Source organism: Lissotriton helveticus, chromosome 2_1 (assembly GCF_964261635.1).
Source record: "Lissotriton helveticus chromosome 2_1, aLisHel1.1, whole genome shotgun sequence".
NCBI classification, from domain to species: Eukaryota; Metazoa; Chordata; class Amphibia; order Caudata; family Salamandridae; genus Lissotriton; species Lissotriton helveticus.
In genome coordinates this window covers 1,245,092,225-1,245,119,317 of record NC_136059.1, presented here as the reverse complement: position 1 = coordinate 1,245,119,317, position 27,093 = coordinate 1,245,092,225, and the positions used below count along the sequence as shown (strand labels likewise).

The following is a 27,093-nucleotide window of genomic DNA, read 5'->3' as shown; positions in this document are numbered from 1 at the left end:
GCCCCCCGAACACCACAGTTCCAGGATGGCTTTACTGAAGACTGAGAAGTTTGGTATCAAACTTCTCAGCCCATTAAACCCACACTAGCATTGTTGGATTTAATACCAAATGCACTCAGAGGGCATCTTAGAGATGCCCCCTGAAAAACGACCTAAATCTAGTGTCCTGGCTGCAACCCCAGACATGTTTCTGGACTTCTGGGTCGAGAGCCTCCAGCTCTCTGGATCCTGAAACAAAGCACATCCTGGGCAGATGTGCCAAGCCTCCCCCCCCAGGATGGGCAGGGCCCCCATCGGTTCTGAACCCCACTTTGAAAGGGAGAATTGGCGGGAAAACCAAGATAGTAGGAGAGGTGTGCCCACCTTTGAAGCACACCTCTTAGTCCCTGCCATCTTGAAGATGGAGGAACCAGCCAACCAGAGAGAGGCTTATGCCCCTCTTCCACTGGAGGATGGTATAAAAGGGGGCGTACCCACTCCAAGGAAGGGACCCATTGGTTCAGACCTGTACCTACCTGAAACGCCCCTAAATTTAGTATTTAGGGGCGACCATGAAACTTGCCTTCTCAGACAACCAAGAAGAAGAAGAAGAACTGAAGAGCCGTGCTGAAGGAACAGGAGGAGGACTCCAACTGCCTTGGACCCAGCCCAACCCGCCTGACCCGACCTCGACCTGTTCCAGCGGAACCCCGGCGTGTCCAGCAGCCACCCAGAACCCGGAGGACCTTCCCTGCAAAAACTGTTTCTCGTGAACACCGGACTTGCTCAAGAACCAGACTCTGGCTGAATCTGCCAGTCTGCACCCAACGCACATAGCCCGAGTGGCCCAACACCACAAGGAGGTCCCCCCAGCGAGCCTGACCTAGGATCTGGTGATCCCTGACCTACCTAAAGCCTCCTGACGATGGCTGCAGCCTCTACCTGGAGGGTTCGACCCCCAACCGCGACCAGAGCTGGTAAGGAAACTAAACGCCTCTAGACACCCCTGCACCTGACGCCCCACGTCCTTGGGTGGCCCAACACACTGAGTCCAGACATCCCCTAGCATCCCAACGTACCTCTCCAGCCAGTGGTTGCCTCCAGAAAGCCTCCCTGCCTGAGCCTGCAATCTTTATTCCGACTGGAGATCTCCCAATGAAACCAACCGGGCACCCAACGGCAACTCAGCACCCTGCACCGGGCCGCCTGGGCCGCTGTGAGTGCACCTTTGTGTGCTGCCTGGGATCCCCCTTTGTCCTGAGCTTGACCCTAGAAGCTTTGCGCCCTCAAACCAGTGGCTTGCCCGAGAGCAGCCACCAACCGAGGAGCCCCTAGCCACATAGCTTAACATTGGGCCTCAGCACTCTGCACCTGGCCGCCCTAGTGCTGCTGAGGGTGCTCTTTGAATGCATCCTTGACCCGGAGGAACCCTTGTTCTAACCCAGAAACTCGACTCTCAAAACAGATTGCTTACCTGCAAAGCAATAAACACATTGTCTTCCATAGGATTGCATTGACTGTTTTTCCTCTGAAAAAGTTTTAAGTGTTGAGTTGCGTATGTATGGAAACCCAAGTAACTGTTTTAATGTTAAAGTCGAGGAAATGTCCCACTGTGATATCTACAAAAGAACAATTGATCGGCAGAATTCTGAACAATGTTTTACTTTCACCCCAGTACAGAGATCTGGGCCTAAATTAATTGGTTTTTTGCTCCCCAGGCCATTCCAGTTCAGACCCAGCCATATGCAAATCCGTCTTGACCCTGTTCCCCATGGGAACATTCCAGCCCTAAGTGGGCCGGGTATGCCCAGACATGGGTCCCGGGCTCACTGTGCCACTGGATTCAAGCTAGCCTGGCTGATGAGGGGTGATGCCTCGAAACCGGTCCCAGGATGCTCTTTTCCAATCTAGGGAGGACCTGGCTTGGTAGTTCGGGCTGGACTGTTCCCATGCGGCATAGGGTCAAGCCTGATTTGCATATGGCCGGGTCTAAACTGGGGTGGCATGGTGAGCAAAAGAACAATGGATTTAACCCAGATCTCTTGACTGGAGGTGAATGTTTGATTTGCTCTGCATTCCGTCCATCATCTGTGTCTCTTTTGCCTTCTCGTCACAGTGTGATATCTAGGCATACCACACTGAGTAGAAAAAGAAATCTAACAAGTACTCTAAAAATAAATCTCAAAAGTAATTACAACATTATGACAACTGCCTTTAAATGTTTTAGAAACCTGTAAAAGTCAATTTCATCCAGCTTGCATATTCTCATCAACCTGTTTTGAAAAGGACAACTTTACTTACCTGTACCAAGTCCTGCATGGTTCTAAAAATAAAATACAACTAAAGAAATATTTTGTATACAAACAATTGGTCTGAGTTGAGTCTTTTGGAGTGTGTGACATCATTTCTTGCCTGAGTGTGTATAATACATGCTTAACACTACCCTCTCATAAAGCCTTACTGCCCACCCCACAAATAGAGAGTAAGGTGGTGTGTACTTTTACCTCTGCAGGCCTTTGGGGATCCACTAGACTACGTGCACACTATACCTTACTTTGATATAGTATATACAGAGCCACCTTTCTACAGGCAGGACACGTTTTGTGCTATCCTAAAGATACTTACTGTTAAAAATTATCACTCTCCTTTTTAATTTCAAGATTTGACTTTGAGGGTTTCACATCAATGACTTTTCTTAAATAATTTGTTTTGGCCTACTTTAACCCTTGGATTTCTTGGCAGATTGTTTGCACCCCAAACATAATGGGATTCGTGACTTAGACGCCAACAAACAGATCTATTACTGGGGGCACGTTTTAGGAGTTACAGCCTCTTATATGTCTGCTCTCAAGAAGAAGAGATGTGGAAAGATGTTTTGAGCATGTACCCATCACCTTAAATTTAAATATAAACATTTTCAGCAAAATTGTATTTCACGAAAAAGTTAAGGTTCAAGACTATCTCAAATTGGAAACCAAAAATTCAGTATGCAGAGATGTGGCAATTCCTCTACTAGTTTTCAAGGCTTTGCCTCAGAGAATCCAGCATTTTCCTTTTTGTGTTTTAAGAAATTAAACATCTGAGAGAGAGTCTGCAATGAGGGAGTTTTAGGTAAATATGACCCCTTGAAAGAGTGGATAGGTAGCAGTATAGCAGGTGAGCTGAGCTTTTAAAGAGTAATGCGAGGAGTGGACATTTTCATTTGAGACACTAACTGCACATTGACATTTTGGTCTTGTTCCAGCTTGACATCTGCTTTACCACAGGATGTAGAATTAGCTCAACATTTCTATGGCTGAGGTGAAATGGCCAAGTATAGAGCAGATTTCCCACTTTCCACAATAGTTTTGCTCTGTGTAAAAACCTAGTGTCTTATATCATATGCCAGATATAATATCCATGTTGAGGAAAGAAGAAGGAGGTGCCATGGGGAGGAGTGCAGGTATTTTTCACAGGACAATGCCTTTTCATACGGTAGCTCATGGTAAAATACTTTGAGTATTTTGTTTAAATGCACGTGACCGAGATGAAATTAATATTCAGAGTTGAAGTAGCTACTAATAGTTACGGAGTTTTCCATTTGCTTGCCTATGATCATCGTTTTAGTGGGTTAACTAGGTGAATGGATTGATTGGCTCCCATGAGAACTATACTCAGTGGTGTTAGGCATTAGCTCAAGATGCTGAAACAGATTTATTTATGTCAGAGAGACATGAGGCTCTTTGGTTGGCACTTCTAATTTAAAGTAAATGTTTTGGGACGCAATATGAGGGAACCATGTTACAAGTCGAATTTTTACCTTAAAGAATGTAAAAAAATAAATGAAGGTTTTAATTATCAATGGGTAAAAGAATATTATTTATAGTCAACTATTTAGAAGGTTCCTGAGGTACAGGGATAAAAGGGCATTTGGTTTAGGAAAGCCTTTAGACAGATCTAAGTGATTTAACACATTTACACAACTTCCCCTCTCTCTCTAAAGAGGTTAAAAAAAAAAAGGGAAGGAGCAACACGGGCATCTTCGTGTAATTATAAACAAGTACAAAATACATTTGCTAAATTTGTACTATTGCGGCTTCATTTTAAAACAATCAACAAGGACACTTTTGCAGAGTACATTTTATTTTGCTTCCCCTTCCTGTCCCCCCAACAGGTAAAAGTATGGAAAAGCATGCAGGGTTCTTCCTTAGCTGCTGGAGTCCCACAATGAACTGTGTGCAAGGTCTAGGGTAAATAAAAAGTGCATCCACCAGACACATAAATGCACACCATAAAGACATTTTTAAAACAAGACAGGCAACAATGAAATAACAGCTAAACACTAAGTGATTGTTTTGAAGACAAAATATCTCTCTTTCCGTTGACTGGTGAAGGGATGAAATATCAAATGTATAGGACGCCTGGCAACGATGGACATTGAATATCACTGAGACATCTGAGCCTCCATAGCTTGTGCAGTCCATTCAGGTGCAGTCTGGCTGATCTTCTCCAGCAAATTGTTAACTTGAAAGCAAAGTGACTGGATCTGTTTGTCCCACGTTGGTAAAGCTTCACGAGCTGAAACAGAGTGCACCAATATATTAAATCTCTCAGCTTTGCACCTCATTTCACCTCTTGATTCTACGTAATCATTCTGCTTTCTTTTCAACCTTGCAAGGATTCTCTATTATCATGAGTAGGAAATCAAGGTTCATAAAGAGTAATGCGTACATTGAAATCATTAATAACGTTTAAATTAAATCTGATCGGTAAAAACCAAGAATTAAACAGTAACTATACAAACCAGGTTCTATGTATTGCATGAAGAACTACTTGATGGGAGACTAAAAAGTCTTGACCTTCCTTAAATACCATTCCCCATGCCAATTACATGTCATAAAGAAGCAGATCCGAAAAGATGTGCCACTTTTTATGCAGTCACATATAGGATATATATATATATATATATATATATATATATGTTTATATTTTGTAGCTCCAACAACACCAGCCTGCCGCACTCGCAAGCGGGTGCCCGCTTGACGGGGGTGTACTCGTCACATACACTCGGCTCCAATGATCCACCAGGTTGCCACCTGTATAGATACGCGGCCCTCACGGGGATGGTTTTTCCAAAGTTTTTATTAAAAAACCTTTAGCACATCAAAAGACGCGTTTCGGCGTTTAGCCTTTGACAAAGGCTAAACGCCGAAACGCGTCTTTTGATGTGCTAAAGGTTTTTTAATAAAAACTTTGGAAAAACCATCCCCGTGAGGGCCGCGTATCTATACAGGTGGCAACCTGGTGGATCATGGGAGCCGAATATATATATATATATGTAATTCATTGGGGAAAAAAACAAAGGCTACAGGAACGTTATAGTTCGCCTCAAATTTCACTTGTACAAAACCAGTGAAGTTTTCCAGTTATAGTTAGCTGAACTATAACTTATGCCCCCCAAATGCACTGCTTATGACCTCACATATTACATCACTCATAATATTGTCAATGACATTACTGATGATAGCTCAAATGACATAACTGATTACATCATCCAGCAATTGTGTTTTCTAAATATTTATGAGTGTTAAACATATATACTAAGGTACTACAAAATGTGCATATTTTGTGTACTATTTAAAAAAAAAAAATGTATTGTATTTTTTTTTACATAGATAGGATATACATAAAACATACACGAGTACATATGCTCTTTCTGGTGCGTCGATCACTTTGTCTTACATTTTCCATCCTCAACAAATGGGTGATCTGTACTATTTCTAACATATTTTATTTAAGTGGCTGTATGACAGTGTGAGACTGGGTGTGTGAGTAGCTGTATGAGTGAATAAGTGGGTGCGTGAGTAGCTGTACGGGTAAATGTGTGAGAGTAGCTGTATGGGTGAGTGAGTGGCTGAGTGAGAGGCTGTAGTTGTGAATCAGTGACTGCGTGAGAGACTGTATGGCTGGGTGAGTGGCTGTGAGAGTCGGTGTCTGAATGGCTGTATGGATGTCTGAGTTGCTGTGTGGATGACTGTATGGGTGAGTCACTGGCTGTGTAAGTGACTATGGGTGGGTGGGTGAGTGGGTATTTGGTGATCTGACAGGATGTGGTAGTGGCTTCCATTTTTATAAAAAAGCCCTGGGGAGGTGGTGGTCCCAGGGGCTAAAAAGAGCCTGGGGGGGGGAGGGTGGGGGGGCGGGTTGTGCTCATCACAAGAAAAAAAAAATGAGTTGCAAAAGGTCATAGGAAACGGTCTTTAATTATTAATGCCCACACTTATGATTAAAAATGGCATAACATGTTTAGATCATATTAACCAGTACAGTTTGGCTCTTTTTTCGTGTGAGGAAGATTAGCCGGCTACCTCTAAGAGCACCCAAAGAAGGTGGTGAGATGTGTGCCATACATAAACACAATTAGATAGTTTAGTTAGTACACACACAACATTCTTCTGAACTCATTCAAATGTTGGTTCCTTCCCATGAACAGGAAAGCTGCATGATGATGATAAAGTGAGCAAATTGGTGAGACCCTGCCAATGGCTCATTGGTGGTTGCTTATGTGAGGCGCTTCCTATTTCTTTTTACTTAATCTTTCTTCCTTTTGGCGATCAGACCTGTTCCTTTCTTTTAAATATAACACACACAGGGGTATTCCTACATTAAAACTAGAACTAGTCTAGTCTCTAAATACAGCATAGGGGACCCTGTATTGTAGACAGTGCATTCAGTAGTGTGTGTCACACCAAGGGCCTTTGTGTTTTATTTGACATTTCAAGTTGAAGACCACCCTTGGTGTGTGTTCCCTCTTTAGCTCCTTGTTATGGATTATGAAAGTTTGCAAAGGCAACATATGATGCATCCAATAGAGTTCCAACAACAAACGTTTCATTCTCCGGCCACACTGGAGTTTCACCAAAAGTCGTTTGCGGCCTTGTTGGTCATGCTGAGTGAGTAGCTTGGTAGTTAATTTTATGATCGCTTGTGCCCTCTTTAATTGTTTTGCAATGGCCAATTCATTCTACTTATCAAAATGAAAAACTTTGTTCCACTGGCTGAATAGAAGGAATAAAGTGAGCAACATTTACATCTTCTTGAAGCCTGCTTCATGCAGCAAAAGTGGCATGTAGGACGTTCACAATGATTAGTGACATCTTTGCAGCATTCACCTGGTCCAATATTTTCCATGTTTTCAGGTGTCATCCGAGGGATTTGGTTGCCCTTATCCAAATATTTCTCAATTCTTTGCCCCAGGGATCATTCTCTGTAGTTGGGATCATTTTTGTTTCATTTAATTTATCCTAAAGCCTGACAGGGCCCCAGTTTGTTGGTCATATAAGGAATATTTAAAGATCTGTGTCGGAGTCTTTCAAAGAAAATAGAATTTCACTCTATGCTTTCTGCAAGGTCCATCCCCATTGTTATCTTACTGATTTCTCTAGAGCCTCTGATCTGGCTTGAAAGGGGTCTAAACACTTGTGTCAAGGGCCATCCAGCTTGGCCCCTTGCCTCTTTATAATATAAAGAATTTTTCTTATTATAAATATAATTAGTGATTTAACAACTGTATGAACATTCAGTTTATCAGAATACAAAATTTGCCTGGGACACAAACAGAAATGGTGAGAACAGAATAAGAGAATATAACCTAAACTGAGATCATAGGACCAAAAGTAAAATTACAGATTTGTACATCAGAGGGGAACAGTGCAGCATATACAAATAGTCATTGAATTATGGGCATCATTTTCAATTCTTCTAAAACACCGGTCCCTGAAGGTACAGACAGAATTGCATATATTTTCAGTCTTGCCCACAAAAAATGATGCATATAGGACAATAATTAGAGTCCCTTTTAATGTAAAATATTCCAAAATACCAAACAAAATTTGAAGCAGTGATCAAGATCTGTGCTGAGGTACAGTGACCACCGTTGTTGAACAATTTCATCCTAACTTACCATTAGAGGATTTCAGGCAAGACATGAACATCACAAGGCAACTAGGTACCCCTGGAGATAGTGGGACTAAATCTGGAAATTCAATAACAGGATTTGGAACATGCGTTCCCGGGAAACAGTCTTTTGAACATTGAAGATTCTTGGCCCAGAAAATTCCTGTTCAGAGTTACAGGTGGTGCTCTTCTCACCCAAACAATTGTTTTCTGTCAAATCCAATACATCACTCGATTACTGAAAACCGCACCTTCAGCTGCCCTACAGCAACTGAATACAACAAATCATGTAATGTGGAGGAAGTAAACCTTGGTCTTTCATCAGTTTACTTTGATATGAAAATCAATATTCTGGTATACCTATATACAGTTGAGACAATGTGAATAGTCCACAAGTAACAGAAACAATCTATAGAGGGTGAACAGTGGATGATTACCTCAAACACTACTGTTGTAGTATATACTTCTTTTCCACATTATATTTACTCTTGAGCTAAAAATAGGTTTAACTGTTTTGAAGAAACAGCCTATTTGAATTGCTTAACCAGCACAGAAACTTCGATCTACTTTATTCCAGGATGTCCAAATGCAGGCAAGTGTTATTTTTAAAGAGCAATGGACAAGCCTATATGTTGGCAAAGGCCTAGACTGGACTGAAGGTTAAAGCAGCACAGCAACAGAGGAAGTGTTATTTCGTTATGGACCATTGGTCTACTTCGATCATGTAGCTTCTAAGTAATTTCCGCACTAACACGGTTTTGATATTATTAAGCCTGTAATTATATACTGAATACATTCTGAACTCCATGTAAAATGAACTGCTAAACCAAAAGAGATGAGGCTGGGATTTGATTTGGAATGTGATTGAGTCCGGCATAAATTTCAACTTTAGTTCTGCAAATCTCAAGGATCACTAAGTGTTTGAAGGTAAAATTAGGGAGCTTTTTGGAGAAGAACAGTAGAATCCAAAAGAATAAATATGTCGAATCACAAACACTCTAGAGCTGTATCCTCCTCAAAAACCAGGTCAAACCTCCCCACCAAAATCTTTATTAATGCACAGCAACATTTTCTCATCGTAGTTGTGCCCATATTCTTTATTGGTGGTACCAATGAAACACGAGACTACAGCAAGATTACTTGAGACATAAGTGTGACTTTTACAGGCAATTGCAAATCGAATATACAATCAAGGAGAGCATCTGACCATTTACTCTCAAACTCCCTAAAAGGATTACTGACAGGAAGCGGAACATAATCTACTGTAATTGCAATATGAGGCGACCTAAAAACCACAACTGACATAAACAGCCAAGAGGCTTTATTTCTATTGGGAAATGTTGGCTCTTTTTCCCAGTTCACTAACAACCTGAAATCTCAGACTCATGTCCCTGACTTGGCTTGATGGAAACAGAGTGACAGTATTAATTCTTTATTATTTCTCCTATCTTAATGAAGGGCTCTCCCTTTTAAACAATGTACACACACAATGAAAAAAGAAGGCCCACCTAAGGATCTACTATCTCTGCTGTACTATTCAACATATGCTTGTTAAGAACTGGATTTTACCAAGGTGATCCATCAAAGAATCTACATCTCATTCACAAATTCTAGACTCTCCAGTTACAGACAGATACCCCTGAAGAACCCCTGCAAGATGGAGAGAAACACGTAAGCAGAACCCTTTTACAAACATACACATACTAGTATCAAGAAAACCCAAATCAACCCGACCCCCTACAAACATGCCACCCAAGCACCCGTTTTAAACAAATACATGACATAATGATCGCTACAAATGACCAAGATGGCCGATTCATCCAAATCTTACCTGTCAAACACAAAGGAGTAGCTATCCAGACATACCACATAACACATTAGAGAAAGGCTAGTACAAAGTCAAAAATAACGTGACTAATCTTCACTATTAATGTAACCCATCAAGGACAAGGCCAAACTGTTCAACACCATAGCCGGCTAACCAATACACCAAAGATGTGACAACGCATCTCACATTATAACCATCAACCCTTCTTTATACAGGTTCTATATCCTCAGAGTGCATACAATCTCAAAAGCCTCCTACCTCCGTTTTCCCTAGCACTCAGCATGAAACATTGACCTTGAATTAAAAATGGATTGGTCGTTCTCCATTTCTATCAAATGACCCTCCTTCCTCTGCATGCTTTACTATCTTAAGTAAAACCTACTCTGTTCATGCTGGTCTGTTTTAATCTATTTAATTGCTGCAAACTGGTTATTCTTCATCTCCCTATTCAAATTGTTCTTCTATATAACAATTCCCTACAATAACAAAACCTCCTCAAGCCCATCTACTCATCCCACCAGCCATGTGCATGAACTCACTAATGATCACATACATCTAAATCCTATTAAGTCAATCTACCACAAAGAAACTGGAGGTAATGAATACAACAATTTCCTGGGAGCCCCAGACTAATCCCAATAACTGATAATGCCAATAATAACCAATAACCATGGGATTAACCACAATCCTTGGGTTCCGGAGTAGCTTGCAACAAAGCAAAGTGCTTCATCGCCTCATCAGGAGAAATAAGTACTAAATAAATGCAAATATGATTTAAATACAAGAAGAGCTACGGGACTACAAGGTACACACAATCCATTCTTGAGGGAGGGACATGATCGCCAAGTTTCACATCCCGAGCATTCCTTTTACAAACCTCTTACACTGGATATTTGAATCTGATTATACCCCTTGCAATTAAAAGCAGGTGTTCTTCTGGAGATGACGCGTGCTAGTTAAAAAGGAAAACTGCCTTCTGTTGCAATGTAGTGTAGTTCCTATTTTCCCAATAGGCTCTGCGCATTGGAATAGTACCTACAGCAGTAAAGGCCTAGGCCAGACGTTAACTAGGTCTACTACTGTCGATACTAGACTTAATTTTTGGGTTTGCCAGCTAAGCTCAGAGTTCGCTAGAAACTTTCTCGAATGTTCAAGGAAGGATTAACTCCCCTGATTAGACAAGAAGGGATTTAGTTTCTGACAACCATAGAACATGACAACTTTGCTCTCCCCTAATCAAGAGTCAATCTCAAGAGTCGTGTGAGCACAAGGGGATATATGATGTTAAAACGCATACTTTTACAACGCCTACCATTACAACGGGACTTTTACAACGCAAATACTATTACAACGCATGTATTTACAACGCAGTTTTTTACAACGCAGGTACCTTTACAACGCATACCATTACAACGTAAGTATTGGTAAGTATATATAATTATTTTAATTGTATATTACTTAAAATTATTTTTATTTAATGTAATTGTATTTAATTTAATTTAATTTAAATTAATTTAATTTTATTAATTTAATTTATATTTAATTTTATTTTATTTTTTCTTGTACCCCTTTATCTAAAATTCCCAAAACTGTCCCTAAACCCTAAAAATACCCCTTTACCCAAAAACTGAAAACTGACCCTGAACCCTAAAAATACCCCTTTACCCAAAAACTGAAAACTGACCCTAAACCCTAAAAATACCCCTTTACCCAAAAACTGAAAACTGACCCTGAACCCTAAAAATACCCCTTTACCCAAAAACTGAAAACTGACCCTATACCCTAAAAATACCCCTTTACCCAAAAACTGAAAACTGACCCTAAACCCTAAAAATACCCCTTTACCCAAAAACTGAAAACTGACCCTAAACCCTAAAAATACCCCTTTACCCAAAAACTGAAAACTGACCCTGAACCCTAAAAATACCCCTTTACCCAAAAACTGAAAACTGACCCTGAACCCTAAAAATACCCCTTTACCCAAAAACTGAAAACTGACCCTGAACCCTAAAAATACCCCTTTACCCAAAAACTGAAAACTGACCCTAAACCCTAAAAATACCCCTTTACCCAAAAACTGAAAACTGACCCTGAACCCTAAAAATACCCCTTTACCCAAAAACTGAAAACTGACCCTGAACCCTAAAAATACCCCTTTACCCAAAAACTGAAAACTGACCATGAACCCTAAAAATACCCCTTTACCCAAAAACACAAAACTGACCCTGAACCCTAAAAATACCCCTTTAAAAAAAACTAACATATAACATTTTAAATATAATTATATACTTACTTATACTTACGTTGTAATGGTATGCGTTGTAAAAGTACCTGCGTTGTAAAAAACTGCGTTGTAAATACATGCGTTGTAATAGTATTTGCGTTGTAAAAGTCCCGTTGTAATGGTAGTGCGTTGTAAAAAATGCGTTGTAATGTGTGTTTACCGCACAAGGCAATTATTTTACTCAGTCAGTACGTGCATTCTTAGTCTCATCAGAATGTAGAGAAAAGGAAGAGACGGGCGTGTTCAATAAAAAGATGTTATTTATTGATCAGTCTCTTTTCTCGTACAAGAGAAATGGATCGATATTATTGCGATACTTATAGTTAAGTAAAGTGCATACATTAGAAGCAATAGTATAAAATAATACTGTAAAAACATTGATATGGTTTCTGAGCCATATGATGTTTAAAATGATTAAAATATATTTACATACACATATACATTTGACTAAACGTGCTCAACTGGTGTTTCTAAATACGCCTACCCCGTGTACCTGACCTAAGTCTAATGCGTGGGCGGGAATAGAAAGTTACAGTTTAAGTTAAGTTTGTTTTTGCCAAGTGAATAACTAAAGAATTCTCTAGGAGGGGTTATTCAGTTCTGTACCTGGAATTTAGGATGAATGAGGAATGGTATCTCTTTCTCTGCTCTCGATATTCCAGGCTGCCTGCGAGGGCTACCCGGAAGCGCCGGTGCTGGGTCTCTCGGCTTGAGATAGCAGCGCGTCTCTCAGCGCGTCAGGAAGGCGGGGCTGCTGCCAGCGGGGTCTGCTTCTGCTCTCGGCTTCGGCAAGTATGGCTGCTCCGTCTTGTCACCACGCGTGTGTTTTGCATAGGGCAAGATCGGCAATATTTATACCTTAAAGGTGCCGGGATTGACGTAAGGATGGACATAGGTACGTCAATAAAGATGTCATACGACTTGCTCGTTAGCACATTCTTTACTAAAGTTCTCTGTGAAATCAAAACAATGGCCGCACGGATTATCCAGGTTGTCATAGGTTTGATTTGTTATGAGAACGTCGTATGCCTTATCAGGGGCTGGAGGAATATCGCTTGTCTAATTAGATCTCAAGCGTTATGACCTAATCAGATAACACGTTCCTGTGCCGTAGTGTGACTGCGTCAGATAACGGTATCTGCATCATGGGGAATTTCTTGCCTCATGGGCTGACTGTTAGTTAACTAGCTAGGTAGTTTAACCAGAATAGGGTCAGGAATAGGGGGATCGATTCAGAACCTATAGAAATACACGACACCCACTCCACGCTAACTATGGTCATATCTACTAATCTATGCATAGTATAACATAGTACAACATACTATAGAGTATAGTGTATACCTTACCACCCCAAAATACATAAATGCATTTCGAAATTTTCAAATATACTGAAAAATTGCAGTCATATATATTGTATGCACTTAAGCTATGAATTAAATGCAAAAGTAAACACGCATTGTTATGCATTATTGTTTGTTGGTATATGAGAAATACACATGAAATGGCTCTTAATATGGCTATACAGAAAAAAAGTCGAAACCATTTCATCACATAAAATATATTGTGAACATACCAGTGGGCAGCTAAAGTCTATATAAAGTCTATAAAGAATCTAAAAAAATAGAAATCTTAGTTCTCTAGGAATAGTTTCTTACTTTAAGCAGAAGATCAGTGTCCCGGGAAAAAATATATAGAAAAATATTTTAGGGGCTTGCTGAAAAAAGTTGCTGACGTGAACTGGATTGTAATTGTTCATGTGACTTTATTATTAAAGTTGAAGGCCGAATTCAGGGAACGCCGCGTGCGAGTTTACTCAAAAGTCTCTATTTCTGTTCCGGAGAGAACATCATATCATTCAGGCTTTCGAAAAAACTGTCAACAGCTTCATGGGAAAGTTCCACTAAGTCGGAAATAGGGGTAACCATGCATTCGTGCGCATGATTGTCTCCATTGACATTCTGATTTGCATTGCTGACAGAAGGTCGTACCTGTTCGATGCTGCTTTCATCTTGAACTTCACTACTCTTCAATCGCAGTGGTGAAGATTCCAGGAATGCCGTCATCAGAATTGGCAGCCTTTGAGGGCAGCACAGTGCGTGAACCTTGGTAGGAACCAACAGTGTATCTGCATCCACTGGCGCATCCGATTGTAGCGTCAGACAGGTGTCTAACACGCATTCTTCTCCGCATAGCAGACACCTTAGTACAGGTAAAACACACCTTTGCCACATTGGTCGAAATGATAGAAACCAAGTCATGTTTAGGTCTCTAAGCCGGGAGAGTCCCAGGATTTTTGATATCCGGTCCCGGTATCCAATGGCTAGGATCGTATCTTCCATTGTCGTGAGATTTTGTTCTGTGACATGGGTTGCCATAACGAAAAATAAGGACCAGGAATAGGATTCCTGCAATTAGTCCTAGGATCAGGGGAAGTCCGCCAAAAATCGAATGGACGAAGTCTGGAAAAATACCCAGTATGGCTTTGAATGGTGTTAATGCCATCGAAAATACTGTCTTAAATACCTTTGAGACCCCTGTGGTATCAGAAATATTTAAGATTTCGCTCAGGATTTCCGCGAAATGTACGGGGGAATTGGTTGATAATAATGTATGTATCTCTGCAGTCGTCCTTGCGACTTGTAGATCATACGTTTCTTTAGATGACGTGAGCCTTGTAGGCGTCTGAAGAAGCACTGTTTTCATTCTGCTTAAAGTGTCTATTCGAATAGAAGTAATTTTCAGACCGGGCCATGCCCTTGCCTCCCTGTCTGGAAAGGAGCTGGGGAACAAAGAACGTCCACAGCACTTGACCTTCGCCGTCGTAGTGACGAGATAAGGAGTCCCGGGCATAAGACTACAGCATCTGCGGTCTACAATAAGAATGTAACTCCCATTATAGAGTCTTTGAAAGAATGGTTCTATTTCAGTTGCAGGTGCGCCTTGCTGGTGACATGAAAGGTTGTATGAATTCCCTTCACAGGCTCCGTGCAAACTAATACCGTTACACAGAAGCGTGCCGCTCAGTGACATAGCACAATTGTTGCCACTAAGAAACACTTTCTGTCCTTTGTTACTGACACATGCATGTGAATAGGGCAGGTTCCAAGTTGTTTTAAGGTACCCTTTTCCCAATTTCTCGTACATGCCAGCCTGTATATATTTTTGGCAGTATTGAAACCTGAAGGTTGAGATTGGAATATTTATGATTCCGTGTATTATCCATTCACTGACAGGTCGTTCTGACATTGTCATTGGTAATCTTTCTAGTTTTTCAATGCTCAAGATTGTATAATCAGCACCCTTCTGCGCCATACCGATTTGTCTATCAGTAAGGTTAAAGATTTGGAATAGTGACGTTGTGTTGATTAAACGCCAAGGCACATAGCCTGAACGCAGATTTTGTAACGTCCAACCAAGCTGTACAATAGAACGCAATTGTGACTGACCATGTTGTAATAATAGTAAGTCTTGCGATAATATATCGATTGCTGAAGACACAATGCTGTCCAATGAAAAAATTCTGGAGGACAGAGTCATTAACCCATTGTCCACTACAGAAAGTGATTTTTCCAAATTAATACGGTCAATTTCCCGTATTCTTTATGCTGTCTCAATTTGAGTAACCTTCCAGGCCTCATTGTATGCTGCATATACAGAGGCTGCTATGAAACGCTTATGACGCTGTTTGCGTGGTCCCAGTATGAAATCACGCAAGTCAGCACCTTCAGTAAGTAAAGTTAGGTGTTGCTTAATTTCAGGCAGTGTGGAATACTGTAGCCATTGGAGGCATAATTTGCCCACACTGTAGGTTGTTATTATCCCTGGGTGATGTCTTTGAGGATATCTAGGGTCTGGCCTGTTCATTTTGAAACCCTGTGTTTTATTCAGGAATCTATCTTGACAGTTATTTGTATCTGTGGGCCAGATCAACCATTGTTTCCAATCAGGATGTGTTCTGTTTTGGTTAAGTATATGGTTTATGTCTATTTCTTCATCTGTATCAGAGTTATTGCTAAACATTGTTGGCTTTGGAATAGACAGGTTATTTAAATCTTTGATTTTTGCTAGGCCAAGACAGGTGGTTTGTTGGACGGTGTCATTTAAAAATATCATTTGTTCTGGGATCATGCAGGCTCTAAACAAAGCTTCTAAACCCTGTACTTGCCATTCTTTTGTACCCCAAACACTTTTCAAATCAACATGTTTGTCCCAATAATCAAATCCAAAAGTATTCATTTTTTCAAAGAAAGAATCTGAATATATCAATTTTGTGTTGGTTATCATGGTTTTCATCCCTGTCTTGTTTGACAATTTGTAATAAAATGTTTCAGCATTAGTTATGTTAAAACCTGAAAAATATGAATATTTGTCATATACGGTTCTAGAGCTCCCTTTTGGAGGTGTAGCACAATGTTCCCATTGATTATAACTTAAAACATTTCTAGGTTGTGCAGATTTATGCAAGAAATGGTTACCATAGTGGTTATAGCAATACATACTATCATAATTTGTAGAACCCTGCAAATAATCATGTTTTGTAAATTTAGCAGACATTACTAAGTCAGACATCATATTGTTAATACTTTCAAAGTCCCAATCATCAGCAAATGAGTTTGGTTTTGCAAAGTCACTCAAAGAGATCTTGATTTGGTGTGGATATTTCAGGATCTCGACCGGACCATAAATTTCATAGTCAGTGTTGTCCCAGGCTACCCCACCAGGTATTGGAATTGCTGTGAAGTTGGCTGAAGAAAGTTCTGAAGAAAGTTCTCGTTTCTCGACGTGTGAAGATGTGTGTGGTTTGAGGACCAAGTTGATATTCTGACTTGCTGTGTCCATTTTAGCATATTTTCCCTCAATGAAGCGTCCCAAGGTAAATACCATGATGAGCCAAAGTATGAGGATAAATGCACCAAAACCCACCCAAAATTCAATCCATGGAGAAATCAGATATGTTTCTTTTAGTTGTTTCAAAAGCTCCTTTGCTTTGTCTTTAAAGGATTTTGATGATGGCTGTGTCTTTTGTTCGCTGAAGCCTTCAGAGGAATCATCGAAGTTGATGAAGTAACCGGATGCAGTTCTGTCAATTGTTCCAATTGGTTCAGGATTTTTGTTTCTTGCATTTTCACTTGGTACTTCTGTATAGATTGGTGTGTCTCTACTAAATGTCTTTATTTGGGTTTTCAGAGGTCTAAGTTCTATTGCATTGTTGCATAGTCCTTGTTGTTCTTCTGTAGGCGTTTCGAATGTGATGAGCCTCTTTGTTAGGACCTCTGTACTGGTAGCAAACCTTGGTGTTCTGCTACTTATTGGGAGTCCACTTGGCCTACTGTTTGTTATCGGCCACATGTTGTGGTTTTACCAGGTCGATGGATACAACTCGGTTCTCCTTTTTTCCAGCAAGTGGCGGTAGTACAACTGATCTTGTCCCGTTGACAGACAAGACAGGAACTGCTTTTCTGTAAGAAGGCCCAAATTCCTTCTTTACCGCGATCTTTTCCCTGACTAGATCCCCGACTTTTGGAATCCAGACAGGTCTTGCTGGGACAGGTGGTGAATCTTCAGTGGTTGTTGGCTGTTGTTTCAACTGTATGTTGCTCAGGTCTTTTCTTGTTTTGTTTAAGTCCTGCAAAATAGCCAAACGGTCTTTGACATCAAAGGTTTTTTCTGTTACCACTGAAGTCTGACTGTCGAGGTCAGAGATCAACATCCTAGTTCCGAATAATAATTCGTACGGACTGAATCCCTTCAGAGAATTTCTTGGCAAGTTATTTAGACTACGTTGGACACTTATTAGATGTTTGACCCACCCAGCTCCCGAACCTAATATCCTTTCTATTATAGATTGCTTTCCGTCTTGGTTTTTTCTTTACACCATCCCATACCCTCAGGAAGGAAGTGAGAAGATTCCCGCTGGGCTGTGCTCATTTGGCCATTCCTTCCCCCCCCAGGCTGGATTGCCTGAGAAAAAGAAAAATTGGTCGAACGTAGCATGCTCTTAGCGTATATGCCATTTAGACTCGCAAATCTTGTATAACAGTCCGGACGTCAGCCGAGTGCTGTGGATCTACATTATAAGTGGAACTAGCCTGTGTATGTTAATCGCAAGCCATTCTTTTTGCTGGTAATATTATCTGCCTTGATACGACGAGGTATTAAACTGCTTCTCTCCCCACTGCGATCTCTGTTACAGTTTGGGCAGTTTTTTACAAACATGGTGTAGTGCAGGCTCATGCCTGGCCACCAGTACCGTGATTGTAATTCTTCCAGAGAATCTTTTAATTTAAGGTGTCTGTGACCCTCGCCCATGTGTGCGTCTGCGATTAACAAGTTTCTCCTGTCCATGTTTGGAATCACTCTATCCCCCACTCCAGGGATTCGAGCAAAAGGGACGGAGTTTGCATCGATTATGTATGTATAATTGAGTGGATAGTTGATCGGTAACGCTGAGCAGTCGCCTTTTGATGACGTTTTCACCGCCAGCAATGTTTCGCCGTCAATGTATTTTAATGTACGCTTTTTTCGATCTACGGGAGCCGATTTAGTGGCTGCCGCTGCGGCTGTCTCAGCCAATGAATTCCCCACAACGTGAACGCCATCACGTTGATGACTCAGTGAGTGAGTCACGTGAGTCTTTGGTAGTTCTTTCTTCAAAAGAGCTACTTGTTCCCAGAGAAGTCTCTGCTTTATTGGTGCACCTGTGTCATCTTTGTAACCGTTCTGAATCCATGTCTGCAAATCCTTGTTATATGCTTTGACGCAGAAATATGAATCTGACACTATAAGTGTCGGGAATTCGCGATCCGCATTATCTAGCGCCATTTTCAAAGCTAATATTTCAGTTTGTAGTTCTGAATTAGTTTCTACTGAGTGTGATTTTGTTAATAGAGGTCTTAGTTTACCTCCGTGCCACACTTCTTTTGTAATCTCACATGTGGGATTGTATGCATGTTCTCCCCAAACGGAGGGTTGAGCATGTCCGTCTGTATAGATTACACAGGCGTAATGTCTTAGAGGCAGAATGTCGATTGGCAGAGGATACGTTTTTTCATATTTTAGATTTTTTAATTCTTCTAGTTCTGGATCAAAGAAGTAGTATACTTTGTCCGTTGTGATTGAATTTACCCATTGCAACCAATCTGGATCCAATGTTGTTGTTGGTAAATTACACGGTGTTGTTAACGCCTCGAAGGCTGATTCAGCTGTTCTGACTGTGATATGTCTACCATCAGCTATGTCTTTTTCTCTAGCTATTGCGGTTTGAACTGCTTGAACCATTTTTCCTTTGTTGCTGAATCTCTGTTCAGCTTTTGTGTACAAATGTGATTTGAATGCAATTGGTACCTTTTCTCCCTCATTAGAGGTCAGGTATGTGTATCCGCATTTCCCTGGGATGACTCGGATCACAAGGTTGCGTGTATTATCACGGGTTTCTAATTTTGTTTTAATTAGCATGTCTGTTTGTAAGGATCTCAAAATTTCTGTGTGTGTTTGAGTCCAACTGGATCTTTTAAAGTCTGGTTTAATTAGATCGTAAAGGGGCTTGACCCTTTCTGCGTAATTAGCAATGTAAGTTCTTCCGAAATTTAGGAAGCCTAGAATTGACTGTAGGTTTTTTAGTGTTTTAGGAGCTTGGATTACGGCACATTTCTCTAGGAAATTGTCTGCCAGGCTTTTGCCTTCACTTGATAACTCATATCCTAAGAATAGGACCGTCAGATGGGCAATTCTGGACTTTTTGAAGTTGAATTTGTAACCCTCTGCAGCGAAACCAAGTATTATGGTGTTCACTCTTTTCAAGTGAGTTTCCAAGTCATCATCTGTTAAGTAAATGTCATCGACATAAGATAATGCTTCATCATCATATTGTTGTAGTAATTCTGTTACTCTCGCTGAGAATACCCCCGGGCTGTTCTTGTACCCCTGGGCTAACCGACAGAATTGTTTTTGAGTGCCATTTACTGAGAATGCAGTTAAATATCTGCTCTCTGGTGCTATGTTTTGACAAAAGAATCCATTGGAGATGTCCAAGGTTGTTTTGTATTTTTTGCGCACTATGTTATTCATTAGTGCAGCACTGTGTGAGTTTTGCACTGCAAAAGTTTTGCAACATGTGTTAAGGTGTCGGTAATCCAAAACTAGACGGTATGAATTGTCTGGTTTGGAGACCGGAAACAAAGGATTGTTCATTTGTGAGGTGCAAGTTTCAATCACCCCCTGGTATTCTAGCTGATCTAGTATTTCATTTACTTGTTTTTTAGCTTCTTGCTTAATTGGGTACTGCCTTTGTGCAGTTGGTTGTGATTTTAGCTGGATTTTGTGAGGAGGAGAGTCCTCATCCCATCCTACATGATTTTTGTATAAAGCAGGTGCTAAGGCCACTGCCCACTTTCTAGCAAGTGTGTATTTTTTATGAATCGGTATTTGATTCGAGAAGGCAGGCATAATTACTTCTTCGCCATGAGGGCACTCCCTGACAAACTCCGGTGGCCAGTCTTTTTCAGCTAGAAGGATGTCATAGCCTTTGGATAGGTTATCCCAAAATAGTCCCCTTATTTTCCTAGTCTTATCTCCCTCTATACGTAATGTTATCTCGTATATTTTGTGGGGCTTGCTAACTCTGGTATCTGCAGTTTCCACTTGAAGGTATTCATTCGTGTCCACTGTCTCCAGATGATTCATAAGGACTTTGCGAGCTATGCTCACCTCTGCTGCGCTGTCTAGCATTGTCTGAGCCCACTCTCCGTTTTTCAATTGTGTCCTCAGTATTCTCGGCATTGTTAACTACCTTGATACTGGCTACCTTCTTTTTTGGAAATTGTGATTTCTTTTTCAGTTGAGCAGGTTCCTTGTCTTTGGACTTGGCGTGCTCTTCTGATCGTCCTCTTCTTTCCGATTTCTGCGAGGAATTCTGAAAAGATTGAGAGGGACGTGTATCAATGTCTTGATATCTATCAGGTTTTTTAATATTATCCCTATTTCTAAGGTTATATCTATTCCCAGAGGGTTCACTCTGAGGTGACCTTTGTCTCGGGTTTGGAGATTTCTCTCTTCGCCTAGGAGACCTTCCTCTGGACTGGAATTTCTTTTCTTTTGGATTGGATTGTTTGTTTCCATCCCAGTTCTTTTTTGGTGAATTATTATTATTAAAAAATATTTTTTCTGGACTTGTAGTCAGTTGCGGTTTTACCGGTATTCCACCTAGACTATCTCTGCCTAGTTCTTCATAGGATTTTTCTATGATTCTGGCAATTTCAGCTGGTTGGTCTGCTATATCTGTCTCTTTTAACCTCTGGCGGATCGCCACGTTTGCTGCTTCACCTTTTATGTTGGCTAGTAATATAGCCGAGACCTGCTTGAAGTCTTTCAGTAATTTCATACCAAGAGTTAAAGCAGGTTCTGGACCGTATTCATCTTGAATTTGTTTTAGCACATCTGGTATCACCGAAATGGATGGGACACCGTGCGTTTTTGTGTAGATGGAAGCAAAGACTGTACCCCAAGTGTCACAGTCCTCAATGTGTGGTGCGATTCCCATTGGGAGACATATAGTCAGAATCCTGTGTTTTTCTAGCGGGGTGGTGTCAGGAAACACCGCCTCTATTTGGGTGATTTTCTGTGCCAACCAGAATGGTATCTGTTCCCGTTTAGCTGGAACCTTACCTAGGCAGGATTGGATGTTCTGTGGTGTAATTTTATTTGTGTTCCCCTGGTGAGAGGTCAGCTGTGGTAGTTTAATCGCTGGCTGAATTGTAGAAGTCCGCATTACATACTGAACTAATTGTCTGTGAATTTTTAGTAGTTGTTTTAGCTGTATTAATAGCTCTGGTGCAGGCATCTCGTCGATGTCTGGATGTGGTGTGTATCCGGCTAAGACCGGCCACGTTGCTCCTGGTCTTCCTAAAGGACCGAGCCTTGTAATGTGATTATTATGTTTTAGGGCGCCATCAAATAAGAGCAAATGCTCTTGGAATTTGAGTGGTACTTCCACCTCCTCGAAAGGAGTGTACGTTTCTGGAGGAACCTCTATTTTGTAATAGTGGAAGTACTTTGTTACAGCATTTGCTGCTGGAAAATGTATCCATGTATAGTATACCTCTGTCTGCCGATATTCGTGTGCCTCGATTACGAATATGACTGTGCCACCTCTAGGTGTCAGTCCATTTTCTATAAGTTTTAAGGTTATAGATCTCCTTTTGGCGACCGGAATGAGTATTATATCCGCGTCCGCATCTAGTGCAGCATTATCAGCTGCTGCTATTTCAGCCGCTAATCTAACTGCTTCTCTTTCTCCATCACTGTCTCCCATTTTACAGACAGGATGGTATTATGTTTATTTGCAGATCAGGTTTCTTTATGGAAACAGAGATTAGATGCACAATATTTTGGAACTGTTTTATCCTTCAACGTTGACTATACCAAGAACCATACATAGGAGTTCCCTCCTGCGAGGTTTTGGAGGATTTATAACCTTTCACCCACTCCAGACGTCTTTGGAGTATTTGGGAAAAGGGGTCTGAGTGAGAAAGCACGACTGAGTTACTCTAAATGTCTTACGTTAGTTTTATCGCCCTTTCCAAACGCGTTGGGCGCCATGTAGTGTAGTTCCTATTTTCCCAATAGGCTCTGCGCATTGGAATAGTACCTACAGCAGTAAAGGCCTAGGCCAGACGTTAACTAGGTCTACTACTGTCGATACTAGACTTAATTTTTGGGTTTGCCAGCTAAGCTCAGAGTTCGCTAGAAACTTTCTCGAATGTTCAAGGAAGGATTAACTCCCCTGATTAGACAAGAAGGGATTTAGTTTCTGACAACCATAGAACATGACAACTTTGCTCTCCCCTAATCAAGAGTCAATCTCAAGAGTCGTGTGAGCACAAGGCAATTATTTTACTCAGTCAGTACGTGCATTCTTAGTCTCATCAGAATGTAGAGAAAAGGAAGAGACGGGCGTGTTCAATAAAAAGATGTTATTTATTGATCAGTCTCTTTTCTCGTACAAGAGAAATGGATCGATATTATTGCGATACTTATAGTTAAGTAAAGTGCATACATTAGAAGCAATAGTATAAAATAATACTGTAAAAACATTGATATGGTTTCTGAGCCATATGATGTTTAAAATGATTAAAATATATTTACATATACATTTGACTAAACGTGCTCAACTGGTGTTTCTAAATACGCCTACCCCGTGTACCTGACCTAAGTCTAATGCGTGGGCGGGAATAGAAAGTTACAGTTTAAGTTAAGTTTGTTTTTGCCAAGTGAATAACTAAATAATTCTCTAGGAGGGGTTATTCAGTTCTGTACCTGGAATTTAGGATGAATGAGGAATGGTATCTCTTTCTCTGCTCTCGATATTCCAGGCTGCCTGCGAGGGCTACCCGGAAGCGCCGGTGCTGGGTCTCTCGGCTTGAGATAGCAGCGCGTCTCTCAGCGCGTCAGGAAGGCGGGGCTGCTGCCAGCGGGGTCTGCTTCTGCTCTCGGCTTCGGCAAGTATGGCTGCTCCGTCTTGTCACCACGCGTGTGTTTTGCATAGGGCAAGATCGGCAATATTTATACCTTAAAGGTGCCGGGATTGACGTAAGGATGGACATAGGTACGTCAATAAAGATGTCATACGACTTGCTCGTTAGCACATTCTTTACTAAAGTTCTCTGTGAAATCAAAACAATGGCCGCACGGATTATCCAGGTTGTCATAGGTTTGATTTGTTATGAGAACGTCGTATGCCTTATCAGGGGCTGGAGGAATATCGCTTGTCTAATTAGATCTCAAGCGTTATGACCTAATCAGATAACACGTTCCTGTGCCGTAGTGTGACTGCGTCAGATAACGGTATCTGCATCATGGGGAATTTCTTGCCTCATGGGCTGACTGTTAGTTAACTAGCTAGGTAGTTTAACCAGAATAGGGTCAGGAATAGGGGGATCGATTCAGAACCTATAGAAATACACGACAGCAACATCATGCCGTTCAAAATACTTTACACTGGTTTAATGTTTGTATACCAACCCGGAAAAAACGGAGCTGATGCTCTTAGGAAAGGATGCCCACCTTTGGACTCCTGACTGGTGCCCCCCCCCCAACTGGGTGATGCACCAATGCCGTCCTCATCAGTGAAAAGCCTGGGAATCCAGCTGGATTTTAAGCTTAACATGAAGGACAATGTGAAAAACATCGCAGGATCATGTTAATATAACCTGCGTCTACTACGCAGAATCATTCCATATCTACCATTGGAACACCGTAGAACCATAGTACAGGCAATGGTAGTGAGCAGGTTGGATTACGGAAACGCCCTGTTGGCTGAAGTAGGTGTTACCACTCTGGCAAAATTGCAGGTAATACAGAATACCGCCGCCAGAATGGTTCTAAACTGTCCCCCTGGAACCTCATCCCTCCCCCTGCTTAGACAACTGCACTGGCTGCCGGTGCAACAAAGATCCTTGTTCAAAATATGCTGTCTCTCCTTTAAAGCTCTTAGAGGGGAGGGACCATCCTATCTCCAAAACAAACTTTCCAAACAATCAAATGAATACAATCTAAGATCGAATGCCTTAGTTCTCCTGTTGATCCCCCGCATTCGGCTAACCCGCACAGGTGGCAGAGCTTTCTCGTTTATAGCCCCCAAATACTGGAATTCATTACCAGTAGCCCTGCGTAAATCCAGCACCTATATGTCTTTCAGGAAACAATTAAAAACATTCTTGTTTTAAAACTGTTTCATAAAATAGCTCTTTTTCTGTTTCCCCTTTTCTTAATTCCCATTGGTAAGCGCTGAGATGCCCCCGGGTGAGTCATGACCTATATAAGAATCCATAACATAACATACGTACCACATAAAAATTTCACAGCTTACATAACCTGAATATGCCAATAATTCAGAGTTGGTATATGTATGGAAAAATGATCATGGGCAACAAAGTATTCCATTGCCATTTACAGTAGAAGCTTCTTTCGCTTACTTATGTACAATAATATGATTATTTACATCATTTGACTCTTCTGAACAAAGTGGAGAAACTTACTTTCAAAATGAACTATTCCATCAATTTGATCAATAAACCCATTCATACGTCCTTCTGTGATCATTTGAGAGGCTATTTTTTCCGCCTGTTAAAAAAACAAATGAAATAAATGGATCAGACTTAATGAGGAACAACCCACAAGACACTATCAAACCGAATGAGATTTTCCAAAAAACGTAAAACAAAGCCCAATGGTCTGTGTTGGAGAGTGAAAGTACACAATTCTGTGCTTAAAACAAATGAAGCCAACCAAAACAAAAATGCATTTAATTCTGAATCTTTAAATTAATAAAATGCAAAAATTTCCTTGGTGATAATTTTACAATGCTGGTCTTGGTTTCTTTGCTTATAATGAATAATGGAACTGCTTAGTGCTGCATTGGACACAAGACTCCATGTGAATCGAAGAGTCAGAGACAACTGATATATACAACAACAGAGAGGTAACACTTTGAGAAGGGTGCTTCATATTGCATAGTTCAATCTAAGCAAACCTGTCGCTGAAATCCTGTGTGCACGTCAAGTGCTTGTACGTTGAGTGAGCATGTGACACATGTATGGCAGTAGTACAGACAGGAAGTGTGTGTCTGTGTGTGTGTACGAGTACTGAAACCAGTAGGAACCCTTTTGATGTACCTGGTCTTAGCATGGCAAAAGATGGGGAATGAGTGTAGCTTCCCCACGTAGTGGAACTGTGTTGCCTTGTCAGCATTCCTGTGGCCGGAGGATCCAGACAGGGCTTTCTTAAGAAATTCCATGACGACTTTGTTAGCAAGGGGCTGTTGAATAGTTCTTCCTGAGCATTGCTATTTGGTAGATGGTAGGGGTGAGAGGTGGGATTTCTGTTTACGCTAATGGAGAGAAAGTTTCTAGAGGCCTTGTCCTTCTGTCGATCCCAGATTAATATTTCAGAAAGACAGATGAGCCAGCTCCTCAACAGTTGACCAAGTGATCGCGCTGATAAGACAAACCAAGTCAGGAGCCTCTTTAGATCCCTGTCAGCCCAGGGTGGTGCATGAGGCAGCTGACAAGATAGCTTCGGCTCTCGGATTACTGTTCAATACTGTCATTAAGGAGGGCTGCTTTCCCGAAAAATGGAAAAAGGCAGTAGTTCTTCCTCTTTTGAAAAAGCAATCCCTTGATATCGACCTATATCGCAAATACCTTTTCCAGCGACAGTCATTGAGAAATAAAATCCGGTCAGAACATTTAGAGAAAAATCTAATTCTGACCGAAGCACAGTTATGCTTCAGGTCTAGTCATAGCACTGAGACTGCTTTAGTTGTAGTCTCGGAAGAGATTCTAACTACTCTGGACAGTGGTGGGAAAGCTGCGGTGGTCCTTTTGGATCTCCCTGCAGCTTTCGACATGGTCAGCGACACAATCCTTTTGGAAAGGTTAGCAGAGGTAGGGATTACAGGCCCAGCCTTTGGTTTTCTTTCTTCAATTCTAGGAGGAAGAGAACAAAAGGTTGTACTTGGGGAATGGAAGTCAAAATCTTTCACCCTGCTTTGCGGGGATCCCCAGGCGTCATTCCTTAGCCTCACAATATTTAACATGGTCAGCCATGCAGTCCTTTTGGAACGGTTAACAGAGGTAGGGGTTACAGGCCCAGCCTTTTGTTTGCTTTCTTCAATTCTAGGAGGCAGAGAACACAAGGTTGCCCTTGGGGAATGGAAGTCAAAATTGTTCTCCCTGCTTTGCGGGGTCCCCCAAGCTCCATTCCTTAGCCCCACAATATTTAACATTTTTGTGGCCGCTTTGGCCTAGCTAATCCCCTGGTTTGGCTTTGCCTCAGTAGCTTATGCGGATGACACCCAGATAGTTGTGTCATTCACCAGCAATGTGGAGGAAGTTGCTGAACGGTTTAATAGGTGTATGACAACAAGTATTAGCTGGATGAGCAGCAATTGTTTAAAGTTGGATTCTCAAACAGAGGTCCTCATTCTTGGGAAAGAGGTTTCATTCCGTCAGGAATCAAGCTTGGGGAGAAGATGTAGCTGAACGGCTAGGGCAGTCGATCTCAAATCTAG

The 27,093-nt window shown here is 41.2% G+C and overlaps 1 protein-coding gene across 2 annotated transcripts in view; it reads right to left on the bottom strand.

Annotated features, from left to right (window-relative positions):
- Positions 1 to 4,083: 4,083 nt before the first annotated feature.
- The window catches only part of COPS4 (COP9 signalosome subunit 4), a 187,964-nt gene continuing 164,954 nt past the window's right edge, over positions 4,084 to 27,093 (bottom strand). For both annotated transcript variants that reach the window (XM_078676188.1, XM_078676189.1), the window contains exons 9-10: positions 25,061 to 25,145; positions 4,084 to 4,536 (exon numbers count right to left, since the gene is read on the bottom strand). In XM_078676188.1, the coding sequence (XP_078532314.1) occupies positions 4,403 to 4,536; positions 25,061 to 25,145 (219 nt within the window). In that variant the 3' untranslated portion in view covers positions 4,084 to 4,402. The remainder of the gene's footprint in view (positions 4,537 to 25,060; positions 25,146 to 27,093) is intronic.